The sequence below is a fragment of the Bombyx mori genome, chromosome 19, assembly GCF_030269925.1.
Source record: "Bombyx mori chromosome 19, ASM3026992v2".
Lineage (NCBI taxonomy): Eukaryota > Metazoa > Arthropoda > Insecta > Lepidoptera > Bombycidae > Bombyx > Bombyx mori.
This window is the reverse complement of record NC_085125.1, coordinates 12,224,598-12,248,549: the sequence shown is the minus strand read 5'-3', so window position 1 is coordinate 12,248,549 and position 23,952 is coordinate 12,224,598. Positions and strand designations below refer to the sequence as shown.

The 23,952-nt window shown below is 42.4% G+C and overlaps 1 protein-coding gene across 1 annotated transcript in view; it reads left to right on the top strand.

Annotated features, from left to right (window-relative positions):
- The first annotated feature begins 432 nt into the window (after window positions 1-432).
- The window catches only part of LOC101739906 (hemicentin-2), a 296,485-nt gene continuing 272,965 nt past the window's right edge, over window positions 433-23,952 (top strand). Inside the window, exon 1 of the mRNA XM_038017682.2 lies at window positions 433-619. Coding sequence (XP_037873610.1) covers window positions 617-619 — 3 coding nt within the window. The 5' untranslated portion in view covers window positions 433-616. The remainder of the gene's footprint in view (window positions 620-23,952) is intronic.

Sequence of the window (23,952 nt, the reverse complement as noted above, 5' to 3'; positions counted from 1 at the left end):
GCGCTTAAGCGTGATGCACTGTTACAGCTATTACTAAGCTTAGCTGTAGCTAAGTTTTGTGCTTACGCTATGCGGAAATTGTTTGAGGCCGATTTAAGTTAGTAATCAATTTATGTTAAGACCGTTTATTGTCTATCGAATAAGAGAAAAAAAAACGCTAATTTAAAATAGGTGTCCCATCTCTATATAAAACCTGTGGCTCGAAGAAAGCTGAAAACTTCCAAAGCCTGCTGCTTTGCGCTGACAACTTAAAAAATACTTTTCAAAAATAGAATGCCACCCAGTCCCGTTACGCTATAAAACCTACACGAGAAAACCCCGTAATTCCGCTTCTCCCCGACCGATATAAAATATGAAAGACTGAGCGAAATTCGCCCGGCTCCCGAGCGCCGTTCGGCTGTTTCCGCCGACCGTCGGCCGCCCTCGGGCGCCGTAGCGGCAGTTTCGTAGCGGACTCCGTAGAGTGTCTACGTAGCGGTCCGCGATTCCAGTCAACACAGTTCTTGGCGGTGTATGTGCTTTTTGTATGAAATGCTGTGATTTCCGTATGAGTGACGTCAAATGATGTGTTGTGTGTTCTGGAGGATCGTACGACGGACTCTTTGATGTCAGAAAAATGGTAAGTTCTCGTTTACTTTGAGCGTGCTGTGTGTGTGTGTGTGTGTGTGTTTTTTTTTTTATGTCGGTGTCGTTACATTTAATCATTGGCGCATAGTGGAAATTACCGTGATTTCAGATAGGTTGTTTTTGATAACTATGCGTCATTGTGAAATAGTAAACACGCTAATACTAACTGTTCCGTATTCGATATTTTCGTGAATAGCAGAGATTTTGATTTGTATTCTATATTGGGTTTATTTTGTGTGTTGTTTCTAAGGTTGTTTGTTAAAAGCAAGATATGAATTCGATAATATAATTATGTATACTAACAATAATAGTTGTTTTAAAAAAAAATCCCTATAAACGATTACTTGCCATTTAAGTAAATATCGTTCGATGTTTTATTTAAAAAAAAATTATTTCCTAATGACTTGTAATGCAATAGTAAATCCTTTCAAGAAATTAATTAATAAAGTGACCAAATTTGTTTTGATTGAATAGATTTCAGGTCTAGAACCGATTTGCTATCAATGGAAACTTATAAGCAAGCAAATTATAATATAATCGAATGCGAAATGATTTAATAATTTTGCTTTAATTAATTTAATAATAATTTTATTAATTGATGATTAGCTAATTAATTCGGTGGCAATTATTTTATGTCGTATTACAATAAGAGTTAAATCCCTAGGCTTATTAATTTACAACTATCCTTTATAATGCTGTTAGTCAAAACTCGATTTGTCCATGTTATACTTTTTTTTTAATTCGCGTCTGTGTTTTGACCGAAATGTGTTTTAGTTACAACTACAATTGCTACTTTTAGTTTTAATAAAACCTTAATTTTTCTATTAAGTTATGATATAAATTTTATCTTGAACAATTCGCAATGGATTCATATTTAACAAAGATATTGTGATATTGTCAGTCGTTTATGATCACGAGAACTGTTGAGTATTCAAAGCTTTGGTAATGATATAATTACAACAGAAAAAAACGTGATATTAACCCGTAAAAGTGTTATAATTTTAATTATGTGCAACACTCACCGAAAACCGAAGAAAATACTGTGAAGATAGTGTGTTTAGGTATACTGATTCTAGATTTCTGAATATAGAATTTAACTGATAACAATTTTGAATTAGCACTTGACTACAATTTATTATTTATTGCTTAAATGGGTGGACGAGCTCATAGCCCACCTGGTGTTAAGTGGTTACTGGAGCTCATAGACATCTACAATGTAAATGCGCCACCCACCTTGAGATATAAGTTCTAAGGTCTCAAGTATAGTTACAACGGCTACCTCACCCTTCAAATCGAAACGCATTACGCTTCACGGCAAAAATAGGCGAGGTGGTGGTACCTACCCGTGCGGAATCATAAGCGGTCCTACCACCTGGCAATTTGCTAAAACTAGCCCTAGCAAGGGCAGTGCTTCGCTGAATCTACCACCGGGATCGAAATCGCGACCCACTGAGAAGATTTGGCGAGAGACTTAGTGGGTAATATTTTCTCGGCAAGCCACGAGCGTGATAACACGGTCCCCGCTCCAACATAATAAGCCCATACAGCTCGCGATACGTGCTCCTGTCAGTAATTAAACAAATATCTACATTTCGTGGCCTTCATTTAATTGCACAGGCCCCATGATGGAAGTAATTCTTAGTGCTTCACTTGGAAACATTAGGTGACGAATTATTAGTATATTATATCTGAATTCAACATTTTACAGCTATTGATTGTTTGTTTATAGCAAAACATGGTCCGCTGTATTTAAGTGGACTGGATGAGATGATCATTACTCTTTTTTTATTGCTTTGATGGTTGGACGAGCTCACAGCACACCTGGTGTTAAGTGGTCACTGGAGCTCATAGACATCTACAACGTAAATGCGCCACCCACCTTGAGATATAAGTTCTGAGGTCTCAGTATAGTTACAACGGCTGCCCCACCCTTCAAACCGAAACGCATTCCTGCTTCACGGCAAAAATAGGCAGGGTGGTGGTACCTACCCGTGCGGACTCACAAGAGGTCCTACCACCAGTCACTTGGCGTTAGCTAGTACCAGAATTTAGAGGCATCACAGCGTATATACCGCCACAAACTTAGAGATGTGCGCTCTTAATTTGGTACAAAGTCCCACCCTTCACACTGGCATCGCTACTGCATAGTTAAAACCGGTAGAATGGTGATACATAATCATGAGAGCTCGCAATGTACCTGAATAGTGGATAGCATTACGAGTTTAAACATTCACAAAGCATCTGTGTATACGTAACTTTACGTAGAGCTACAGTAGCGGATGGCTGTAACCGAAGCTAAACATCTCTTTAAATAGGCAAAGATAAAAAAGTTAACACTATACCCTTCATTGTTTATCAAATTTTTTTTTGGAGCTTAGCGATATTTAGTGCTATCAAAAAAAAAAACAATAAACACTTTAAAAAAATCAAAGATAAATACAGTTTTATCACTTGTTTTTTGACCAAATTAATCTAAATCTTGAAGCGTTTATTATTTTCTTCGAATTTTAATCATCGGGCGAACTCTAGTCCGTATAAAAGTATTAATGGAAAAAAATGTATGTATGTGATTCTAATATTAAAACACGATACTGTTATGAGCCTCGCGTAAGCTAGTGGACTTTAGAGCCTATTCGCAGAAGATATAACAAAATAATATGTATGTTTGTAACCTATATTTAAATAAACTAGAGGTCCCGCAGTAGTCGAAATTCGACTATAATTAATTGGAATTGTTAGTTTGTACACTATTGTGATTGTATTTTAAACTTCTATAATCACAAATTTCGCCAAGGTTACACTATAAAAAATAATTTAAAAAAGACAAACAATATTAAATCTATTCTCAATTTGACAACAGACGTGAAGAACAAAAGTTTGACAATAAATAGTATGCATGCGTGTGTGCGTCAAATACATGGTATGTTGTGTGTGTAATGTCTTTTTTATTGATTTAATGTATCTTTTATGCATTATTTTAAAAAAATATTAGCATTGTGCACTTCTTCTCTAAATTCTCTATAAGCGTGGAAAATTTCATACTTCTACGTCCGCGCAATTTTCGTAAAAATGGATACAAAGTTTTTGCTTCACGTATTAATATATAGATGCGCGTAACCTAAAACATGAGATTGCATAATCCGATATTCGTCAAAACAATCAGCCTGTCAGTTGTCAAGCTTACAAAACGTCAATGTCAATGCAGGTTTCTTATCTATGGTTTTGATTGTTACTGTACCCCAGTACATAATAATGTCAATTGAGTCAGTTGAGTGAGCTCCTGCAAGACGTTTTGTTGGTAACGCGAGGAGCGAAGTTTTGTGAATTTATTTATTTTATTTATTTTATGTTTCTTCTGGTTTAAATGGATAATAAATAGGCTTATTGACTTTTTAATAAGGTCTGTGAAAATGCACAAATGTGGGAAAACGAAACAATGCCGCTGGAGATAGTTTCTCAAGTTCTTTCAAAAAGTCCACTGAAAAGGTTTTAGTAAATAGCCGCCATTTTATAATACTAAGACTTGATTTCATCCCATCCCATCTCTTTTCATTTAATTTCATCCAAATTGATTTAGGTCTTAAATTAATTAACTTTTCTTATTTCGTTTCATACCATTTTTCTTCTTCTTTATTGCTAAGACGGGTGAACGAGCTCACGGCTAACCTGGTGTTAAGTGGTCACCGGAGCCTATAGACATCAACAAACGTAAATGCCGCCACTCACCTTGAAACATGAGTTCTCAATTTCAGTTTTCAATACAATAGCTACTCCACCCTTGAAACCTAAACGCATTACTGTGTCACGGCAAAAATTGGCAGGATTTGTATTTTTACTTTTTTTTAAATACTATAAAAACCTCAGTCGGTCAGATATCGGATTCTATAGTTCCAAAAATTATATCAACAAAAACAAAAAAAAAAATCGAGTCAGTATGAATCACGAGAGCAAGGAACTAAATCAAACCTTTATTATAGATATTAGTAGTATAAACTATCTAACAAGGCCCTACTACATAGTGATGAAAATTTCTGAATTCAATGAATATTTATAACGTTTTGACTATCAAATTGTAGATCCTAAACTAACAAGTTTACCTCGTATTGAAACTGGGTTGATTTTAATTACTGTATTGCCTTAGGTTGTTTGATTTTCAGACGTTCTGCTGAAGGGACTGATGAATGATTTTTTATCACATACGCTTATGGAAGGGATAGGGTAACATTACCAAATACAAATAGCAGTCGTTGTTTAACGTAAGTAAATACATATTAGGTTAGACAAGACTGTTGCGCCAAGGGTCAAGGGTTCGATTCTCACATAGGGCAAACATTCGTGTGATGAACAGGTTTGTTTGCGTTTTGTCTGGGTATTTATCTATACTAATATTATAAAGAGGAAACATTGGTTTGTTTGTTTGTATTGAATAGGCTCCAAAATTACAGAGCCGATTTGAAAAAATATTTCACTGCTTGGAAGCCACACTATTCCCGAGTGACATAGGCTATAATTGAAAAAAAATTAGGGATGTAACCCAAAGTGTAAAAAAAAATTACCTAAAATATTCTTTACATCGCGTGCCCTGCGAAAACTATTGATGATAGAATAAAATAACGTACTACGGCTTTGTAAAATACATTATTATTTACAAAAAGTGTCGCGACAGCATATGTCTAACTATTAAAGTTGTTCCGTAATAAGTGTTCTTTTATTTAAAAAAATAAAACAACGTCAAATATCGTTGAAATTTTTGTTAAAGACTCGAGCGAAGCCGAAGCGGGCCGCTAGCTATCTATGGGGGTATTTATTTTAAAAACGTATATAATTGGTATATATTTGGTAGGCAGCGGCTTGGCTCTGCCCCTGGCATTGCTGAAGTCCATGGGCGACGGTAACCACTCACCATCATGTGGGCCGTATGCTCGTCTGCCTACAAGGGCAATAAAAAAAAAAGTGTCTATGTCAGTCTCTGGTACCCACAACACAGAGAATCCTAAATTGGGGCTGGGTGACCGTGCGTGATTTGTTCGCAGTTATTTAGTAACAAAAATTGTCTTTCACTTCTTCGATATAGTTCACTGATCTTGTAGGTATGATAAATATGTGTAATCGCCGTGGCCTAAAGGATAAGATGGCGGAGGTACTCGTATCGAAACCTTATGCCAGCGTTCAAACCCCGCTAACAGGTATAAGTTTTTCTAATGACGATGACGATTCCTTGGACGAATTAAATTCTAGTCTGCTTTATATTTGTATATTAATAGTTAATAGTTTTATAAGCCCACACAACTAAACAAACATCCTGCCAATTTTTGCCGCAGATTGGTTATGCGTCCCAATTTAAAGGAACGGATCTTGATATACAAAACAATTGAGATTTCGATCTCACGTCGTTTATTGACTATAGATTTCGTTAACCATTGAATGCCAGCTGTACTATGATTTCTCGATATTCACTCATTGGTGCGCCAATAAACGATTCTGTCACACTATTGGGCATGCCCTTACGTCGTTTCTTCACTGCTGAGGGTCGTGCCCAGCAATGTCCCTCCAGCACCTCCGATCATTGGCCGCTTCGTCGAATGGGATCCCTGGTGTGGTGCGGATTTGATTGAACCAAGCTATGGGGCTTATCTGTATCTAATTAAAATCCCAATATTTGGATGTGCGTTTGTCCTCTAGGCGTTTCTTAAAAATTAGTTTTGATTGTGATAAAACTTGGTACAGTTTTTGTTGGCTCTTTAAGAAAGGCTTTGGTAATAGCACCATCAACATCAGTAGTATATTCTACTCGTATTTCATACAATTAGTGATATTCAAGACGGAATATCTCGGGTTGACTAGTTCGAAATATTTTAGTTATGCGACTTTGAATTATACGGGTTTTAGTATAAAGTAACCGCTGTCCCTAGCCTATATACCTACATTTAGAGGATCCTAGATTAATAATAGCTTATTCATTTGTTTATCGTGACATATGTTCACGAGTCTGGCCACTAAAACTATAGCTCTGTGACTGTACCGTAGAAACAATATCTTCTCCTCAATAACTCAATGCCAAATTCTTTTTCCCCCGCCCCTCATGTTCCTGATATTCTAAAGCAACATGGATGCTTACCCTTTCTTTATTAGATACGTGCATTCAGTCTGAAGAAAAATAAAGTATTGGATTACCATTGAGAAATACAACTTGTGCTGCAATATGGGCGGCGATATTGCTACTTCTATGGTTACCAATGAACCCTTACCATCGCTTAGATCGTGAGCACGAATCGAATACAAAAACAAGCAGTCTACTAGACTTTACTAATACTATCCATCGTTAAACACGGTCTTCTTTTCTATACCCATCGAAAAGAGACAAGCTCATGCTCACAAGCTAATATGCACATTTCAAAGTTAGAAAGTAACTTCTTAAATTTCACATTCATTGTTGTACCTAATTATATTTATATTTTTTAATTTAACCAAACTGCCATCCTCACCCATTATCCGAAATGAAAAGCGTCGAGCGATACTGAACTCGATCCAAATTAAACAGCCTGTATCAGCGGTGGAAACTTGTTAAAACTTCAAGAAGTGAGCTCTTCTCGTACAGATATTTTTAAGTGTGTTCAAATCTAAAGTTTATTTAAACGTTCTTAGTGTTCTGTTTTTGTATGCTCAACATTTCGATTCGAGTTTTCCCTACCTGAAACAGGATCCTTTTACGAATAAATTCCTTGATGTTTTCGCAGTAAGTACTTTTTCTTTAAAAGTGTCCTTGGCGATAAAGAGCGACTGGCTGTGCTTTTGATTTACATTATTTACATGAACTCCGTCATTATCATCAGCATCGTCAGCTGGATATAGGCCTCTTCTAAGACTCACCGTTTTTCTCTCCTATATATTCGCTGGTAGCTAAAGAGGTTATAATGTCCGGTTCTGCGCTGATCGCATAAGCGAATTCCCGCAAACTTCGGGTCATCAGCTCACATCAAGACCGCTGTTCGAACTATAGTATCGCCTATTAATCAGCCAGTGAAAACCAATTCTCTGAAGATGCTGAATTAATCTTCTAGACTATTAAGGTGCCAGTTAACTCAATGGTCCCGTTTCCAAAATAATTAAGGGAGTGGCTTGTTCAATTAGTTCCTTGTAGTCACTTAGACTTTTGCCTTTTGTCTCATTACTACTCCGCTCCGTTTTCCGGAAGTAATAGAAATTACCATGAAACTTTAAAAGCTAATCCAAAGGTGATACTTGTCTCTAAATCCATGACGCGCAAACTCAAGAGTAGGCACCATCTATCAGGCATAATCTTTTTGGTTTCCTCACAAGCCTTTTCGTCCAAAATCAACACCCGAATGGTATCATAAATTTCGTTATATCCAATGATAGCATTTTCATAATTCCCTTCTCCCTCCCATATCATTTCCGCCGTTGTGACACCCGACAAGATGTAATATAAAGGAAAACGGTGACACCCAAGGGAGATAAACTTCGCCGAAAGTTTGTGATCTTATCATGACACGCACCTACTAAATAAATGAAGCGAGTGGTAAAGGGGATTGGAGAGATGCGGAAATTTTCGGAAAAAACGTTGTCGAACATTTGAGACATGAGGCCGACGTCTCATTTGCGTTGCGTGAGGCTGTGCCATGCTTCGAAACAACGATGACTGCTTCATGTCAGAAATAGGCAGGGTCGTGGTACCACGTACACATTCGTACCTAGCAACACCAATCTTTTTTTGTTCTTCTTATGGGTTGAAGAATAGGAATAGGTAGCAGCATTTGCTGAGTATAAAATTAGCATACTATAAAAAAAAAGTGTCATCTACTGGTGGTAGGTGTAAGTTTGTACGTGTAAATATAACCATTCTGTCTATTAAAACCGCGAAGGAATCAGATGTTCCAGTTTTAAGGGTCAGAGAAGCCGTTATATGTCACAGTTGTGACTTGTCTATGGGCGCTGTAGTCACTTTAGAGTAACTAGCTAGCCCTTAAACACCTTCAGTCATTAATGGAAAAACAAAATGTTGTTGTTGTTATTGTAGCTGTAGTCCTAGGTTACGCCGCTCGTACATAGCCTATTTCCGTCGTGAAGCAGTAATGCGTTTCGGTTTGAAGGGTGGGGTAGCCGTTGTAACTATACTGAGACCTTAGAACTGATATCTCAAGGTGGTTGGCGCATGTACGTTGTAGATGTCTATGGGCTCCAGTAACCACTGAACATCAGGTGGGCTCTGAGCGAGTCCACCCATCTAAGCACTAAAAAAAAAACATAGAGCTCTTACAAATTGTCTCCACTTGGCCCTGTCCTACGCTTGCTCCTAGACATCACTCCAGGTCACGTCGGCAGGCCTCATCTCGCTCTCGTACAGGGCGACCAGGTCTTCTTCCACCACGCGGTTGCCACTTAAACGCGATCGATGCTGCGTTGACTCTGCTGCGCCGTAGTGTGTCCTATCCAACGCCATTTCCGTTGGGCAATGTCTTGCCAAAGGGGGGTTTGATCACATTCAGTCAATGTGAAAACCAAAATAAAAACGTAGATATTTTTATACTATGTTTTCCGTAGCCGTGCCTCAGTATATATGTATGTGTCAAAAGTATGTATTCGATTGTAAAGAATTACATCAACCAGTGGTAACCGATTTAAATATTTTAAATGTATTTATCTACTAGCGGCCCGCTCCGGCTCCGCTCGGGTCTTTAACAAAAATTTAAACGACACTGTTTTATTTTTTAAAATAAAAGAACACTTAATAAGACATAACTATAATATTTAAACATATGCTGTCGCGACACTTTTTGTAAATAATAATGTGTTCTACAAAGTCGTAGTACATTATTTTATTCTATCATTAATAGTTTTCGCAGGGCACGCGATGTAAAGAATATTTTAGGTATTTTTTTACACCTTGGCTTACATTATTGGAGTTTTTTTTAAAAAGATTATAGCCTATGTCACTCGGGAATAGTGTAGCTTCCAAACAGTGAAAGAATTTTCCAAATCGGTTCAGTAGTTTCGGAGCCTATTCAATACAAACAAACAAATCTTTTCTCTTTATAATATTTATTATTTATCTAAAATTCGAAGTTTATTGAGAAATAGAAAAAATCAGAGAAAACTAAATGAAACTTAGTTTGTAGTTTTTTCATTAGTTCTACATAGAAAAGAAATTCGTCTAGACATACGCTTTATTTACGTGCAAAAACTTCTTGATACAGTTGTCATAAGATATTCGGATCCCAAACTTTTATATTTTGATTTATGCGTGTGTTTTTCTCTCATTCGGAATTAACTTGATATAAATTAGATGAGAAACTAGTTCATGAACTTAACGATTCTATTCTAAGTTTTTCGTTAGTAACTTGCTGTGCTGTCTTTGGGATCCAGTAACACCAGGTGGGCTGTGTCTATACAATAAGAAGGTCATATAACTAATTTTTAATAAAAAAACTGCATAAAACTGACGGCAGACGGGTCCTCGAGTGGAGACCGCGCAGCGGAAGACGTAACGTGGGACGCCCCCTGGCTAGATGATGCGATGACCTCCGCACGGTGGCCGGTAAGAAGTGGATGAGGAGAGTCGCAGTCCGGGCTCAGTGGTGTAGATTGGGAGAGGCCTATGTCCAGCAGTGGACGACTGTGGGCTGTTGATGATGATGATGATAACTAATTTGTGATCACTGCCAGATTTTTATTTGACTGTTGTATTATTCGCAACATTAGGCTGTTACTACTGTATTCTTTCACTTAAATTTTAGAATACCAAAACCTTACCTTGAAACTTCCTCCGCGTTCTCAGCTATTTGTCTAAAGTCGCCATAGTAATACCGATTTCCTTAGATTTTACCGAATGGAGTCAAGGAATTTTCGAGGTAACCTTTTTAAATAATAATAATATAATAATAACTGGGAACAAAGCACGCACGGTCTTCCGGCCTCAATTTAGAGTTTACTGCTATGGGTACCAGAGACTGATAAACCTACTTATATATATGTTTCAATATATACATGTTGAGGAAGCCACAGTTATTGACACCATCGTCAGATATCGTAGGGGCGAATAAGGTGATCGAGCTAAGAGAAAGATTGAGTACACCAATCACGTTTTTTGTCTTAGAACAATGTAGAAATCTTCTCTTGACGTTAGCAAACGAAAACGAATGACAGTTCTTAGGACGGAGGCACCGCTCTTCAAGAAGGCTGGTTGGTAAGTGTGATGGCGTCTACGCACCTCCATCGGCTAGGCTCTGTCGTAGCACGAAGTTGAAGTTAGCAGAGTTCCGATAAGGCAATCGTGCTGCGTTAGATAATAAGATTAAGAAGAAGATATAGATAATAAGCACCCATACAAAGAGCAAACAAACCTGTTCATCACACGACCCTCGCCGCAACAATCAGGGCTGCAGCGAGTCGATCGAGTCAGTGAATAGTGATCTTTTGTATCTCCTCTTTTCGTTTATCGCTCGGACTTGAAAATAAAATTTCGATATAACCCGCTTCCGCTTATAACTTGTGGCGTCCTCCACACAGTGGCAGACATGCAAAAAAATCGTACGGTGTAATGTGCATAAACAAAACGTAAAAAGCTCGACTCGTACGACGGCCGGTCACGTCACCTCCCGCCCGCCAGTCCGCACCACGCCTTCGCTTGCGACGCATGTGACACTGCTATAATATTATAAACAATCGTTCTACCGCCAGTAAATATATTTTATCATTTTGAACTTATAATTAATTATCCACTTCTTCTTTCTGCTTTCCTGTGCTTGTGCTTCTTACAAAAATACAAACTATTAACTGTTGGTGGAGTGTTTAATTTGGGATATATTCTGGACACGCCGGGACAACCCCGTATCTCCCGCTACACGGACCACCACACTGGTGACCCCGACAACAAGAAGATAAGTAGCATAAAACAGTAAGAAGACGATTTACATTAGTCATGGCCAATCAAGATGGCGGATCGAAGTCAAACAATGGATCATCGAAGACTTTTACACCATCCGACACGACCGACATTTATCGTATCGGAGTGCGACCACCACCATTTTGGGCCGAAGAACCAGCCGTTTGGTTCTCACAGCTAGAAGGCAATTTTGTGCTGTCCGGTATTAAGGATGACGATACAAAATTTTATTATGTCAATTCAACACTGGAACATAGATATGCCGCAGAAGTGAAAGATATCATCGTTTCACCTCCAAAGACCGGGAAATACGAACGATTGAAAAGCGAACTGATCAAGCGTCTATCTACATCGCGAGAAAAGGAAGTAAAACAGCTACTCATGCATGAGGAACTTGGGGACCGACGACCGTCGCAATTTCTCCGACATTTGCAGCAACTCGCAGGACCAACGGTTCCAGAAGAATTTATAAAAACCATCTGGACCAGCCGCTTGCCCACTACACTTCAACCGATCATTGTATCACAGAAACGACTGGATTTACTGGCTTTAGCAGACCTAGCCGACAGTGTGCACGAAATAATACCATGCTCGCCTCAAATAGCCACAACATCAGCACCAAAGGCTACAGAACCGTCGCTCGCGTCGATGGCCAAACAGATCGACGAACTTTCAAGGCAAGTGAAGGCACTTACGACTCATAAACACCGCTCCAGATCTAGGACTAGAAGAGACAGTCCAGATAGAAAAACGAAACGGTCACAGTCTAGCTATAAAAAGTTTCCGACATGTTGGTACCACTATAAATTCGGCAATCAAGCGAAATGGTGCACAAAACCTTGTGATTTTCGGCCGGAAAACTACCAAGGCAGTCGGTAATGGCGACGTCCGATAGCCAACATGTACCTGGTCGCCTATTTGTTTCTGATCGGAAAACGAAGATGCAGTTTTTAGTTGATACTGGCAGCGATCTCTGCGTCTTCCCCCGCACCGCTCTACGCGAACGGCGATCACCCACCAGCTACAAACTCTACGCAGCAAACGGAACTGCCATAGCCACCTACGGTTTCGCTCACCTAGAGTTGAACTTGGGCCTCCGTCGTGCCTACCAATGGCGTTTCATCGTGGCAGACGTCACAAAAGCCATCATTGGAGTCGACTTTCTATCATTCTACGGCCTCATCGTCGATTGCCGTAATCATCGCCTAATCGACAGCACTACGACATTGACGACACCAGCAGCTGCAGTTTTATCGTCGAACACTATTTCTTCTGTGAAGACATTGATCGGCGAAACAGCTTACCATCAATTACTGCGTCAATTTCCTGAGATAACGCGCCCTGCTGGGACCGACCGTGTCATCCATCACGGCACAGTCCACCATATACGGACTACGCCGGGACCTCCAATTTCATGTGCTCCACGCCGCTTAGCTCCGGATAAACTGCTTATCGCCAAAGAACAATTCGCAGCTATGCTGAAAAATGGAACTGCTAGACCATCAGAGAGTCCATGGTCATCACCTCTCCACTTAGCACCGAAGAAAAGCAGCGGATGGCGTCCATGCGGTGATTACAGGATGTTGAATGCGAGAACGATTCCTGATCGCTACCCCATACGCAACATTCACGATTTCACCCACAATATTTCCGGATGCCAGGTATTCTCTACCATAGACCTGGTAAAAGCTTACAACCAGATTCCAGTAAACAGCGAGGATATAGCAAAAACCGCAATAACAACCCCGTTTGGTCTATACGAGTTTCCGTATATGACTTTCGGACTCAGAAACGCAGGCCAAACGTTCCAACGCTTTGTGGACGAGATGACAAGAGGTTTGGACTTCACTTACGCTTTCTTGGATGATTTTTTGATATTTTCCCGGGATGAATCTTCCCACAGGAATCACCTACGCCAAATATTTGAAAGGCTCAAACAATATGGCATGGTAATAAATACATCGAAATGCGTATTTGGAGCGTCAGAAGTTACTTTCCTAGGCTACAAGGTTTCATCTGCCGGAATCAAGCCCTTGGAAACAAAAGTAGATGCAATCAGAGCATTCCCAGTACCAAAAACTGCTAAAGAACTACGCCGCTTTCTGGGAATGCTAAATTTCTACCGGAAGTTCATACCTGACGCAGCTAAAATTCAAGCGCCACTTCACATGTTACTAACCGACAAAATAAAAGGTTCTCACCCTGTAAACATCGCTGGTGACGCACTATACGCATTTGAAGAATGTAAAAACAGCCTATGCCGCGCTACACTGCTGGCACACCCTGACGCAGATGCGAAAATGGCAATCGTCACAGATGCTTCAGATACCGCAATTGGTGCTGCTCTTCAGCAATGTAAGAATAATACTTGGGAACCTCTAGCGTTTTTTTCACGGAAACTCAGTCCATCACAAGTAAAATACTCTCCTTACGACAGGGAGCTACTTGCGATCTATGAGGGAATCCAACATTTCAGACACATGCTAGAAGCTCGACATTTTACCGTATACACGGATCACAAGCCCATATGCTACGCATTCGCTACCAGGAAAGATAAGTGCTCACCTCGACAGTTCCGCCACCTCGACTATATTTCGCAGTTTACGACAGATATACGTCACATATCTGGGAAAGAAAATGTCGTGGCAGATACTTTATCGAGAATTGAAGAAGTAGCACAACCCATCGACCTGATACAGTTAGCGAAATCACAAGATAGCGATCCAGAGCTAAAACGTTTACTAAAAGAGGGATCAACGTCACTGACCTTTCGTAAGCTAACTATACCTGGAACAAAAACACAGCTGGTTTGCGATGACAGCCAACAACTTCCACGGCCATTCGTCACAGCACCGTTTCGACGTCAAGTATTCAATAACCTGCATTCACTGAGCCACCCTGGCGCTGCAGCAACTGCAAAGTTAGTAGCCCAGCGCTACGTATGGCCCAGTATGAGAAAAGATTGCCGTGAATGGACGAGGTCATGTCATTCCTGTCAACATTCCAAGATTACCCGACATGTAACCGTAACTCCTGGAACATTTCAATTACCACGGGCCAGATTTACCACTATACATATAGACCTAATAGGTCCAATGCCAATATCGAACGGCTATAAGTATTGCCTAACCATCGTTGATCGATTTACAAGATGGCCAGAAGCCATACCGATCATGGACATAACGGCCGAAACCGTAGCTAAAGCCCTGATATCTGAATGGATAGCACGCTTTGGTTGCCCTACCGCCGTTATCACTGACAGAGGACGGCAATTCGAATCGGTCCTATTTAACAATTTGGCTGAAATGGTCGGGTTCGAGCACAAACGAACGACGGCTTATCATCCTGCATGCAACGGCATGGTTGAAAGATTTCACAGGCAGTTGAAGGCTGCTATAGTATGTCACTCAACATTAAATTGGACAGAATCACTACCACTTGTCTTACTCGGAATCCGAAACACCTATAAAGAAGACATTCAAGCGTGTCCGGCTGAGTTAGTATACGGACAAACGCTTCGATTACCAGGGGAATTGTTTCGTTCATCCAAAAACAAAACGGAAGATCTTACCGATTTTATGACTAGACTCCGATCGATAGTAAAGGATATACAACCGCAACCCGCATCTAGGCACTGCAAGAAAACAACATTTGTTTTTAAGGATCTCGCTACAACAACCCATGTTTATCTAAGAGAAGACGCCTTGAAGGGGGCCCTCCAACCAGCTTACACCGGACCTCACGAAATACTGGAAAGGAATGATAAGGTATTCAAGCTGTTAATAAAAGGGAAACCAGTTTCCGTAACAATAGAAAGAATAAAACCTGCATATATACTCACAGATAACACAGATCTTGGAAGAAACACGTCATTTCCACCTTGTTCACGGATGAAAAAGAATCACGACGAAAAGGCTGCTGAAAAGGAGATACCTGAAAAGAAGACACCAGCCAATGAAGGACCTGTTAAGAAAACACTTTCCGGAAGAACAGTACGATTACCCATGTATTATCGCCCGTAGGACGGTCTCTGGAGGGGAGTGGTGTGGCGTCCTCCACACAGTGGCAGACATGCAAAAAAATCGTACGGTGTAATGTGCATAAACAAAACGTAAAAAGCTCGACTCGTACGACGGCCGGTCACGTCACCTCCCGCCCGCCAGTCCGCACCACGCTTTCGCTTGCGACGCATGTGACACTGCTATAATATTATAAACAATCGTTCTACCGCCAGTAAATATATTTTATCATTTTGAACTTATAATTAATTATCCACTTCTTCTTTCTGCTTTCCTGTGCTTGTGCTTCTTACAAAAATACAAACTATTAACTGTTGGTGGAGTGTTTAATTTGGGATATATTCTGGACACGCCGGGACAACCCCGTATCTCCCGCTACACGGACCACCACAAACTCACACATAACCCAACGGGAGCGCATTAGAACTTCCCGGAACCTTCTAGAAAACTTAAGGTTTTCTTTCGTGCTCTAATTTTTTACAGTAAGTACTTAAACAATATACACGGCTTAATAATAATAAATAATTACTCGCTAATGTGCATAATAATAGTTCTAATTAGCGCTTGACATATTGTATTGGAAACGAAAAGGCTCTATCCGTAAATCACTTGTTTAGGCGCTTTTTGTAACAACAATACTACTATTGAATACAGCCTCTATATATTAATACGTGAAGCAAAAACTTTGTATCCCTTTTTACGGAAATTGTGCGGGCGGAGGAGTATGAAATTTTCCACACTTATAGAGAATATAGAGAAGAAGTGCAAAATGCTAATTTTTTTTTTAAATAAAGCATAAAAGATACATCAAATCAATAAGGAAAACATTACACACACTACATACCATGTATTTGACGCACACACGCATGCATACTATTTGTTGTCAAACTTTTGTTCTTGACGTCTGTTGTCTAATTGAGAATAGATTAAATATTGTTTGTCTTTGTTAATATTTTTTATAGTGTAGTCTTGGGGAAATTTGTGATTATAGAAGTATAAAAATACAATCATAATAGTGTACAAATTTACAATTTCAATTAATTATAGTCGAATTTCGACTACTGCGGGATCTCTAGTACTGTTAAATCCAACTTGTTAAAACTTTGTTTTGAATCGATGCTGGACTTGTCTAGTTCGACACCTTTATTACCGATAGCTGAGTTGAAGTTTCTGACCAAATTCCTAGACTCAGTTATATTCGAAATAACATTGATCAATTTATTAATTTGGATCACTCGTAGTGGACTGTCTTGTGTGCTCCAAAGGCTACGTTTTTTTTTAATTGACCTTGTATAGGCAGACGATCATACGGCCCACCTGATGGTGAGTGGTTACCATCGCCCATAGACCTCAGCAATGCCAGGGGCAAAGCCAAGCCGCTGCCTACCGTAGCAACCGTAACCAATACGTTAGAGATTCTGTCTTACGTTACATTCGACACTTGAATCTCCTATCGCAGGGTGGATGATGGAAATCGCGTTTGGATGTCTATGGGTTTTGGTAGCCTTTACTAGAACCCATAGGATTATAAAGTAAACATCGCGAGATGATTTAAGATATTAGGCAGAAGGATTCGAAGGACTTAAACCTCGTACGTAATCATCTATAACTAATTTAAAAAAACGAACAACTCTCATCTATCAAAACTGTTTGTCTTCCTAGCTATTAGCTATCCCACATGGTGGTGGGGTCAGCTTTTCTCATTTTACTTCTCCACTTTGCTCTACCTTCGACATCCTCGTCAGTAACACTGCATTTTCTCTTGTCCTTCAGCACTACATCTTTCCACTTTGTCTTGGGTCTATCAAAACGATCTAGAGATTCTACTCATCTATCAAAACGGAGAAACATATTCATGATTCTCACCATTAAATACTAAAGTAAACTATATAATGTAGTCCACCGACCCACCCTCAACAGTTAAGTGGCCGGCAGAATTGTAACGAATTGTTTTTCACTTAAATAAATTTCCTCGAGTGAGGGTTTCGTCTAACGTTATTAATTGTCTCTGAAGCTTCTTTGTTTTATTCAATATATTTATAGAGGCCTGTTTCGTTAGTGCTATAATGATATCCACTTTTTCGATTGTATGGTACCTATAAGCCTTATGTGATCATTTTTAAGACTACTATTACAACGGCCTTCTGGTGTAGTGGTAAATGACATGATCACTACACAAGGGGTCGCGGGTTCGAATCCCGCCAAGGGAAGATGTTTGTTTAATAAATATAAAAAAATGTATTTTCCAGGGTTATGGATGTATATTAAATATACGTATGTGTATAATAAAAATCTTACATTTATTTCCGTTATCTGGTACCTGTAACACAAGTTCTTTACGAGCTTAACACGGGACCAGCTAACGTAGCGTGATTGTTAAAAAAAATTTGTCATAATCTTTAAAAAAGAAATGTCATAATCTTTAATCTTTACTACAACCACAATCCGCTCTGATTACGATTAATTGTATCGAAAATATCGATTTTTTTCTAAATTATTCGCCTTTTACTTACGAACATTCGTTTGTACATAATATAATCATAGTACAAATACAATTTTTAAATAAAAAATCATACATACATACATAATATTATAATAACAAATGTATTGAAGAAGTTTTGATCTAAAAATTGCAATCTGGAGCCCAATACCTCAGTAGAAGATAAAAAACGGTATTCAAGATTAGATTTTATTCACTGGATGGATCTGATTGTATTTTTAAATAACTGAGAAATTACAGCAGAAATAGGCTGTTCTCTGATGTTCTCTGACCATTTGCTGATACTGCTTCAAAGGGTAGAAGAATAACATCCCGTTCTTCGAAAAATACGCTCATGAACAAAATTCAATAGATTCAATATAATATGGCCACTTTTTCTTGCAATAACTTGGTACTAACAGAATACTGAACTCATTGTTTACACCTCTTGACGGGTGCGAAATTAATATTTGCAGCCGGTAACACTTATTACAAAGTTCTAGTGCTATAAGAGACGTTATTGAATAGTAAATTCACTGAAAACAAAATTTAAATCCCACAATACGTCCCTGACGTCCCTGCACTTAGGCAGAATTTCGCAGTTGGCAACACCAAAACTCCCTAACCTCATTTAAATAATCCACGTTAAACTACACAGCGGCAAGTGCACTGACGAGAAATTTCACAAAGAGCGCATACGGTTTAGTTATTCCAAGACTTCCTCAAAGTCAGAGCCGAGCTTTGAACGCCTCGAGGAGTCAACGGGCAACACAAAGGTGCTGGTGTTGCTAGATGCCAAAGTTTTGACGTGACATGAAAATTAAAACTGTAATTATGAAATCGAACTAGTTTTTGTTACATTCAAAATTCAAATTCAAAATTCAAATACACATAGACTTCATCTCAAAAGTTTGCAACAGCAAAATTGAATATGCTATTTCGAAAAGAGCACATCTCTGAGAATGTAAAATGTTCAGGAAATTAAAAAAAATAGAGTATTTTCTAAAGCAGTGTAAAATTTAAAATATTAACTTTTGAGATATATTTTAGTGTTAATTAACAATTGAAAATTACTGGAATTATTCTAAAATGGGTGTAGGTAAGCCTCAAAACTACATTTATATGAAAAAAAACGTATTTGACAAAATATGCGACATGTGCCCTTTTCGAAATTGCATATTCAATTATTTTTGTTTGAAACGTATTGTACCTACATTATGACTGATTATTTTATAAACAGCTATCTGTCAATGAAAATGACAAAGTAATTATGTACCTATTTAAGTAAAAGTTTGCTTCGCTATTGTTAAATTCGATGTGGAATATTATTATGGACATGAATTCTATGTATCAATTGAATAATAGTTTCGCAAATTATAATTTGTGGCGAGTTTGTCTATCATAACACGATGCTATTCCTCCATCACTGAAGTCACTCGTGAAAATAAGTTAATTGCGTTTCATTAAAAGAATTCGTGGCTGCCTGCGGGATTTAAGTGCTGGTATAGTCATATCGTTCGAAAAGAGTACACCGGATGACTTATCTTGTGGGCAATTTTTTTGCCACGTACCATACGGCTATGGAATAAGCTCCCCACCACGGTGTTTCCCGAGTGTTATGACATGTCCTTCTTCAAACGAGGCTTGTGGAGAGAGTATTAAGCGGTAGGCAGCGGCTTCGCTCTGCGCCTGGCATTGCTGAAGTCCATGGGCGACGGTAACCACTCACCATCAGGTGGGCCGTATGCTCGTCTGCCTAAAAGGGCAATAAAAAAAAATAAAAAAAGGCCATCGCAACTTCAACTTAATAAGCACGCGTCAGTTTAATTTGTACGTCCGAGCTCTTCACAAACAGTTGTGAATGTGAGATTGCTCCGTCCCTCATTTTTTTTTGTTCTTGCTTAGATGTGTGGACGACCTCACAGCCCACCTGGTGTTGAGTGGTTACTGAAACCCATAGACATCTACAACGTAAATGCGCCACCCACCTTGAGATATAAGTTCTAAGATCTCAGTATAGTTATAACGGCTGCCCCGCCCTTGAAACCGAAACGCATTACTGCTTCACGGCAGAAATAGGCAGGGTGGTGGTATCTCACGTGGGGGTGCGTTCTGGTGGTCGCCCGAGATCGCGAGACTCCGTGAGGAGTGCGTGAGGGCGCGCCGCCGGAGCGCACGCCACTGCCGCCGCCGTCGTCGCGACGCTACGTTCGCGGAGACGGCGGCCCGGCTGCACGCTGACTGTCGTCAAAAGCAGACGGCGCTGCAGCTGGCCATCGGCGAGGCCAAGAAGCAGAGCATGAAGACTCTCCTGGAGTCGCTCGACGAAGATCCCTGGGGGCGCCCATACAAGATGGTTCGCAGGAAACTGCAGCCGTGGGCGCTCCCGGTGACCGAGCGGCTCCAGCCTCGGCAGCTGCGGGAAATAGTTTCTGCGCTTTTCCCGCCGGCAGCGGGGGGGGACTTTGAGCCCCCCCAGATGGACGCCACGTGGGGCACGCCTCCGCGTCGCCCCAGCGTTCCCGCTGCCGAGGAGCCCCCTCCCCCTATCACGGGGGCGGAGATCCATGCGGCCGTGTCCAGAATGAGAGCGAAGGACGCGGCCCCCGGCCCTGACGGCGTTCACGGCCGGGTCTGGAGCTTGGCCTTCGAGGCCCTAGGGGACCGGCTCGGGGGGCTTTTCGAAGCGTGCCTCGAGTCGGGACGGTTCCCGTCGAAATGGAAGACGGGCAGACTGGTCCTTCTGCGGAAGGACGGGCGCCCCGCGGACTCACCCGCGGGCTATCGCCCCATCGTGTTGCTGGACGAAGCGGGCAAGATGCTCGAGAGGATCGTCGCCGCCCGCATCGTCCGGCACCTGACCGAGACGGGTCCCGATCTTTCGGCGGAGCAATACGGCTTCAGAGAGGGCCGCTCGACTATCGACGCAATTCTGCGCGTGCGTGCCCTCTCCGATGAAGCCGTATCCCGGGGCGGGGTGGCGATGGCGTTATCCTTAGATGTAAGGAACGCCTTCAACACCCTGCCCTGGTCGGTGATCGCGGGGGCGCTGGAGTATCACGGCGTCCCCGCATACCTCCGCCGACTGATCGGCTCCTACCTCGAGGGCAGGTCGATCCAGTGCATCGGACACGGTGGGGCGATGTACCGCTTCCCCGTCGAGCGCGGTGTTCCGCAGGGGTCCGTCCTGGGCCCCCTGCTGTGGAACATCGGCTACGACTGGGTCCTGCGGGGCGTCATTCGGGGACCTCTCCCCGGGCTCAGCGTAATTTGTTACGCTGACGACACGTTGGTCGTAGCTCCGGGGAGGGACTACCGGGAGTCTGCCCGTCTGGCGTGCGCAGGCGTGGCACACGTCGTCACCAGGATCCGACGGTTGGGGCTCGAGGTGGCGCTCGACAAAACCCAGGCCCTGCTTTTTCACGGGCCGGGACGAGCGCCGCCTCTGGGTGCCCACCTCGTGATCGGAGGCGTCCGCGTCGGGGTCGGGGTGACCGGTCTTCGGTACCTCGGCCTCGAACTGGACGGTCGGTGGAACTTCCGCGCTCACTTTGAGAAGTTGGGCCCTCGGCTGATGGCAACGGCCGGCTCTTTGAGCCGGCTCCTTCCAAACGTCGGGGGTCCCGATCAGGTGGCGCGCCGCCTCTACATGGGGGTGGTGCGGTCGATGGCACTATACGGCGCGCCCGTATGGTGCCACGCCCTGACCCGCCAGAACGTCGCCGCGCTGCGACGTCCGCAGCGCGCGATCGCGGTCAGGGCGATCCGAGGATACCGCACCGTCTCCTTCGAGGCGGCGTGCTTGCTCGCCGGGGCGCCACCCTGGGACCTGGAGGCGGAGGCGCTCGCTGCCGATTACCGGTGGCGTAGCGACCTCCGCTCTAGGGGGGAAGGGCGCCCCGGCGAAGGAGTAGTTCGAGCGCGGAGGCTCCAATCTCGGCGGTCCGTGCTGGAGGCGTGGTCTCGCCGCTTGGCGAACCCGTCGGCCGGCCTCCGTACCGTCGAGGCGGTCCGCCCGGTTCTCGCGGACTGGGTGGGCCGCGACCGCGGATGCCTCACCTTCCGGCTAACGCAGATGCTTACCGGCCATGGTTGTTTCGGCCGGTACTTGCACAAGATAGCCGGAAGGGAACCGACGGCGCAGTGCCACCACTGCGCGGACCGCGACGAGGAAGACACAGCGGAACACACATTGGCGCGTTGCTCTGGATTCGACGAGCAACGCGCCGCCCTCGTCGCGGTCATAGGAGAGGACGGGGTCTGCCGCGCGTCGTGGCTACGATGCTCGGCAGCGACGCGTCCTGGAAGGCGATGCTCGACTTCTGCGAGTCCACCATATCGCAGAAGGAGGCGGCGGAGCGAGAGAGGGAGAGCTCTTCCCTTTCCGCACCGATCCGTCGCCGTCGAGCCGGGGGCCGGAGGCGGGAATACGCCCGTACGTCCCGGCCCCTGTAGGTGGCGGCCTCCCCCCGGTGAAGGTCAAGGGGCGACCTGAGGGGGTGAGGCCGCGCGGCGCGCTACCAGCACTCTAGCGCGCTGCCGTGGAGTGAATAGAGCGACCGGTCGACGGTGTATCGCGTCCCGACCCGGCAGGCTGGTTCTGGTCCAGCGGGGTATTCCGGGACACCAGCGGCACCGTCTGGGCGGCCCGACGGGCTGCCGTACCGAGACGGCCGACGTTTCAGAGCCTTCGATTCGCCTCGAAGGCTCCGTCGGCTGGGCGTCCTTGGGGTGAGCCGCGCCGTCTGGTTGTAGTGTTGACCGCGGTAGCCCCCCTACCTCATCCGGGTTCTGACCTCGGAGGGGATCGGACGTCGGGTGTAAGAGTGCAGAGGAGTCGTTTAGTGGGTGGGCTCTAAAATCCTTGGGCCCGCGGTCTGCTCACAACACCATGCAGATCGTTGAGTCTCACATACCCCGCGCGCCCCTTTTGCGCGGGGACCTCGTAGGAGGTTCGGCCCTCTACCCGAAAAAAAAAAAAAAAAAAAAAAAAAAAAAAAAAAAAAAAAAAAAAAAAAAAAAAAAAAAAAAAAAAAGGGTGGTGGTATCTACCTGTGCGGACTCAGGTCCTACCACCAGTCTTAGTCGACTCTGATGCTCCACAGAATACTAAAGCTGACATACAGTACCCACCACTAAAATCACGTAATGACAATACGCTGTAGTGCAACAAAAGTAATAAACCCGTTAATACGACAGAGATATCAAATAAATTTACAACACGTACAAACGACTGTGTAACAAAATTAAAAGTTTCCTTTGCGATTTTGCTTGCTACCGCCGGATGAAGTTGAAATCGGATTACAGAGTAACAACGTTGTGTTTTTCAACTTTTATAATCCCACACGCGGTCAGTTTCACACACTCATTAGTATGAATTTAAGTTTATTAAATTTTTGTAACGTGTTCTCGGAAATTATTTATGTTTAGGTACCGCAAATGCTAGTCAAAATGTGTCTTTACCTTGAACTATACTGTGTTCAATTGGATATTCATTTAGTATAATATTTATGATACTTTAAAGTATTCGTTTCCAATAATAATAATTAAAAAAAATGTGAGTGTGTGCAAGTCACACACGGTAGAAATGAAACTTATAAAATATAAAAATAATCGCAAGGGTCAACCACTCCGCAGTGCAATGGAGCAGCCTCACCCCGGGGGAAACGCCTGCATGATCACGGTATCTCGACGCCAGGTAGGTATGATTTAGCAAGAGAAATACGAGAATCGCGGTGACGAGATGTGTAAAGGAATTTGGAATTGGTGTAAAGGAATTAAAAGGTCAGGAATTGTTGAATTTACGTGCAGCGACATCTGTTGATAATAAACTAAATAGAAATAAAATAAACATGGCGCGTAACGGAAGAAATTAAGATGGCCCGTAATCGAAAAACGTTACATACGTTTTTTCCTCCCTACGT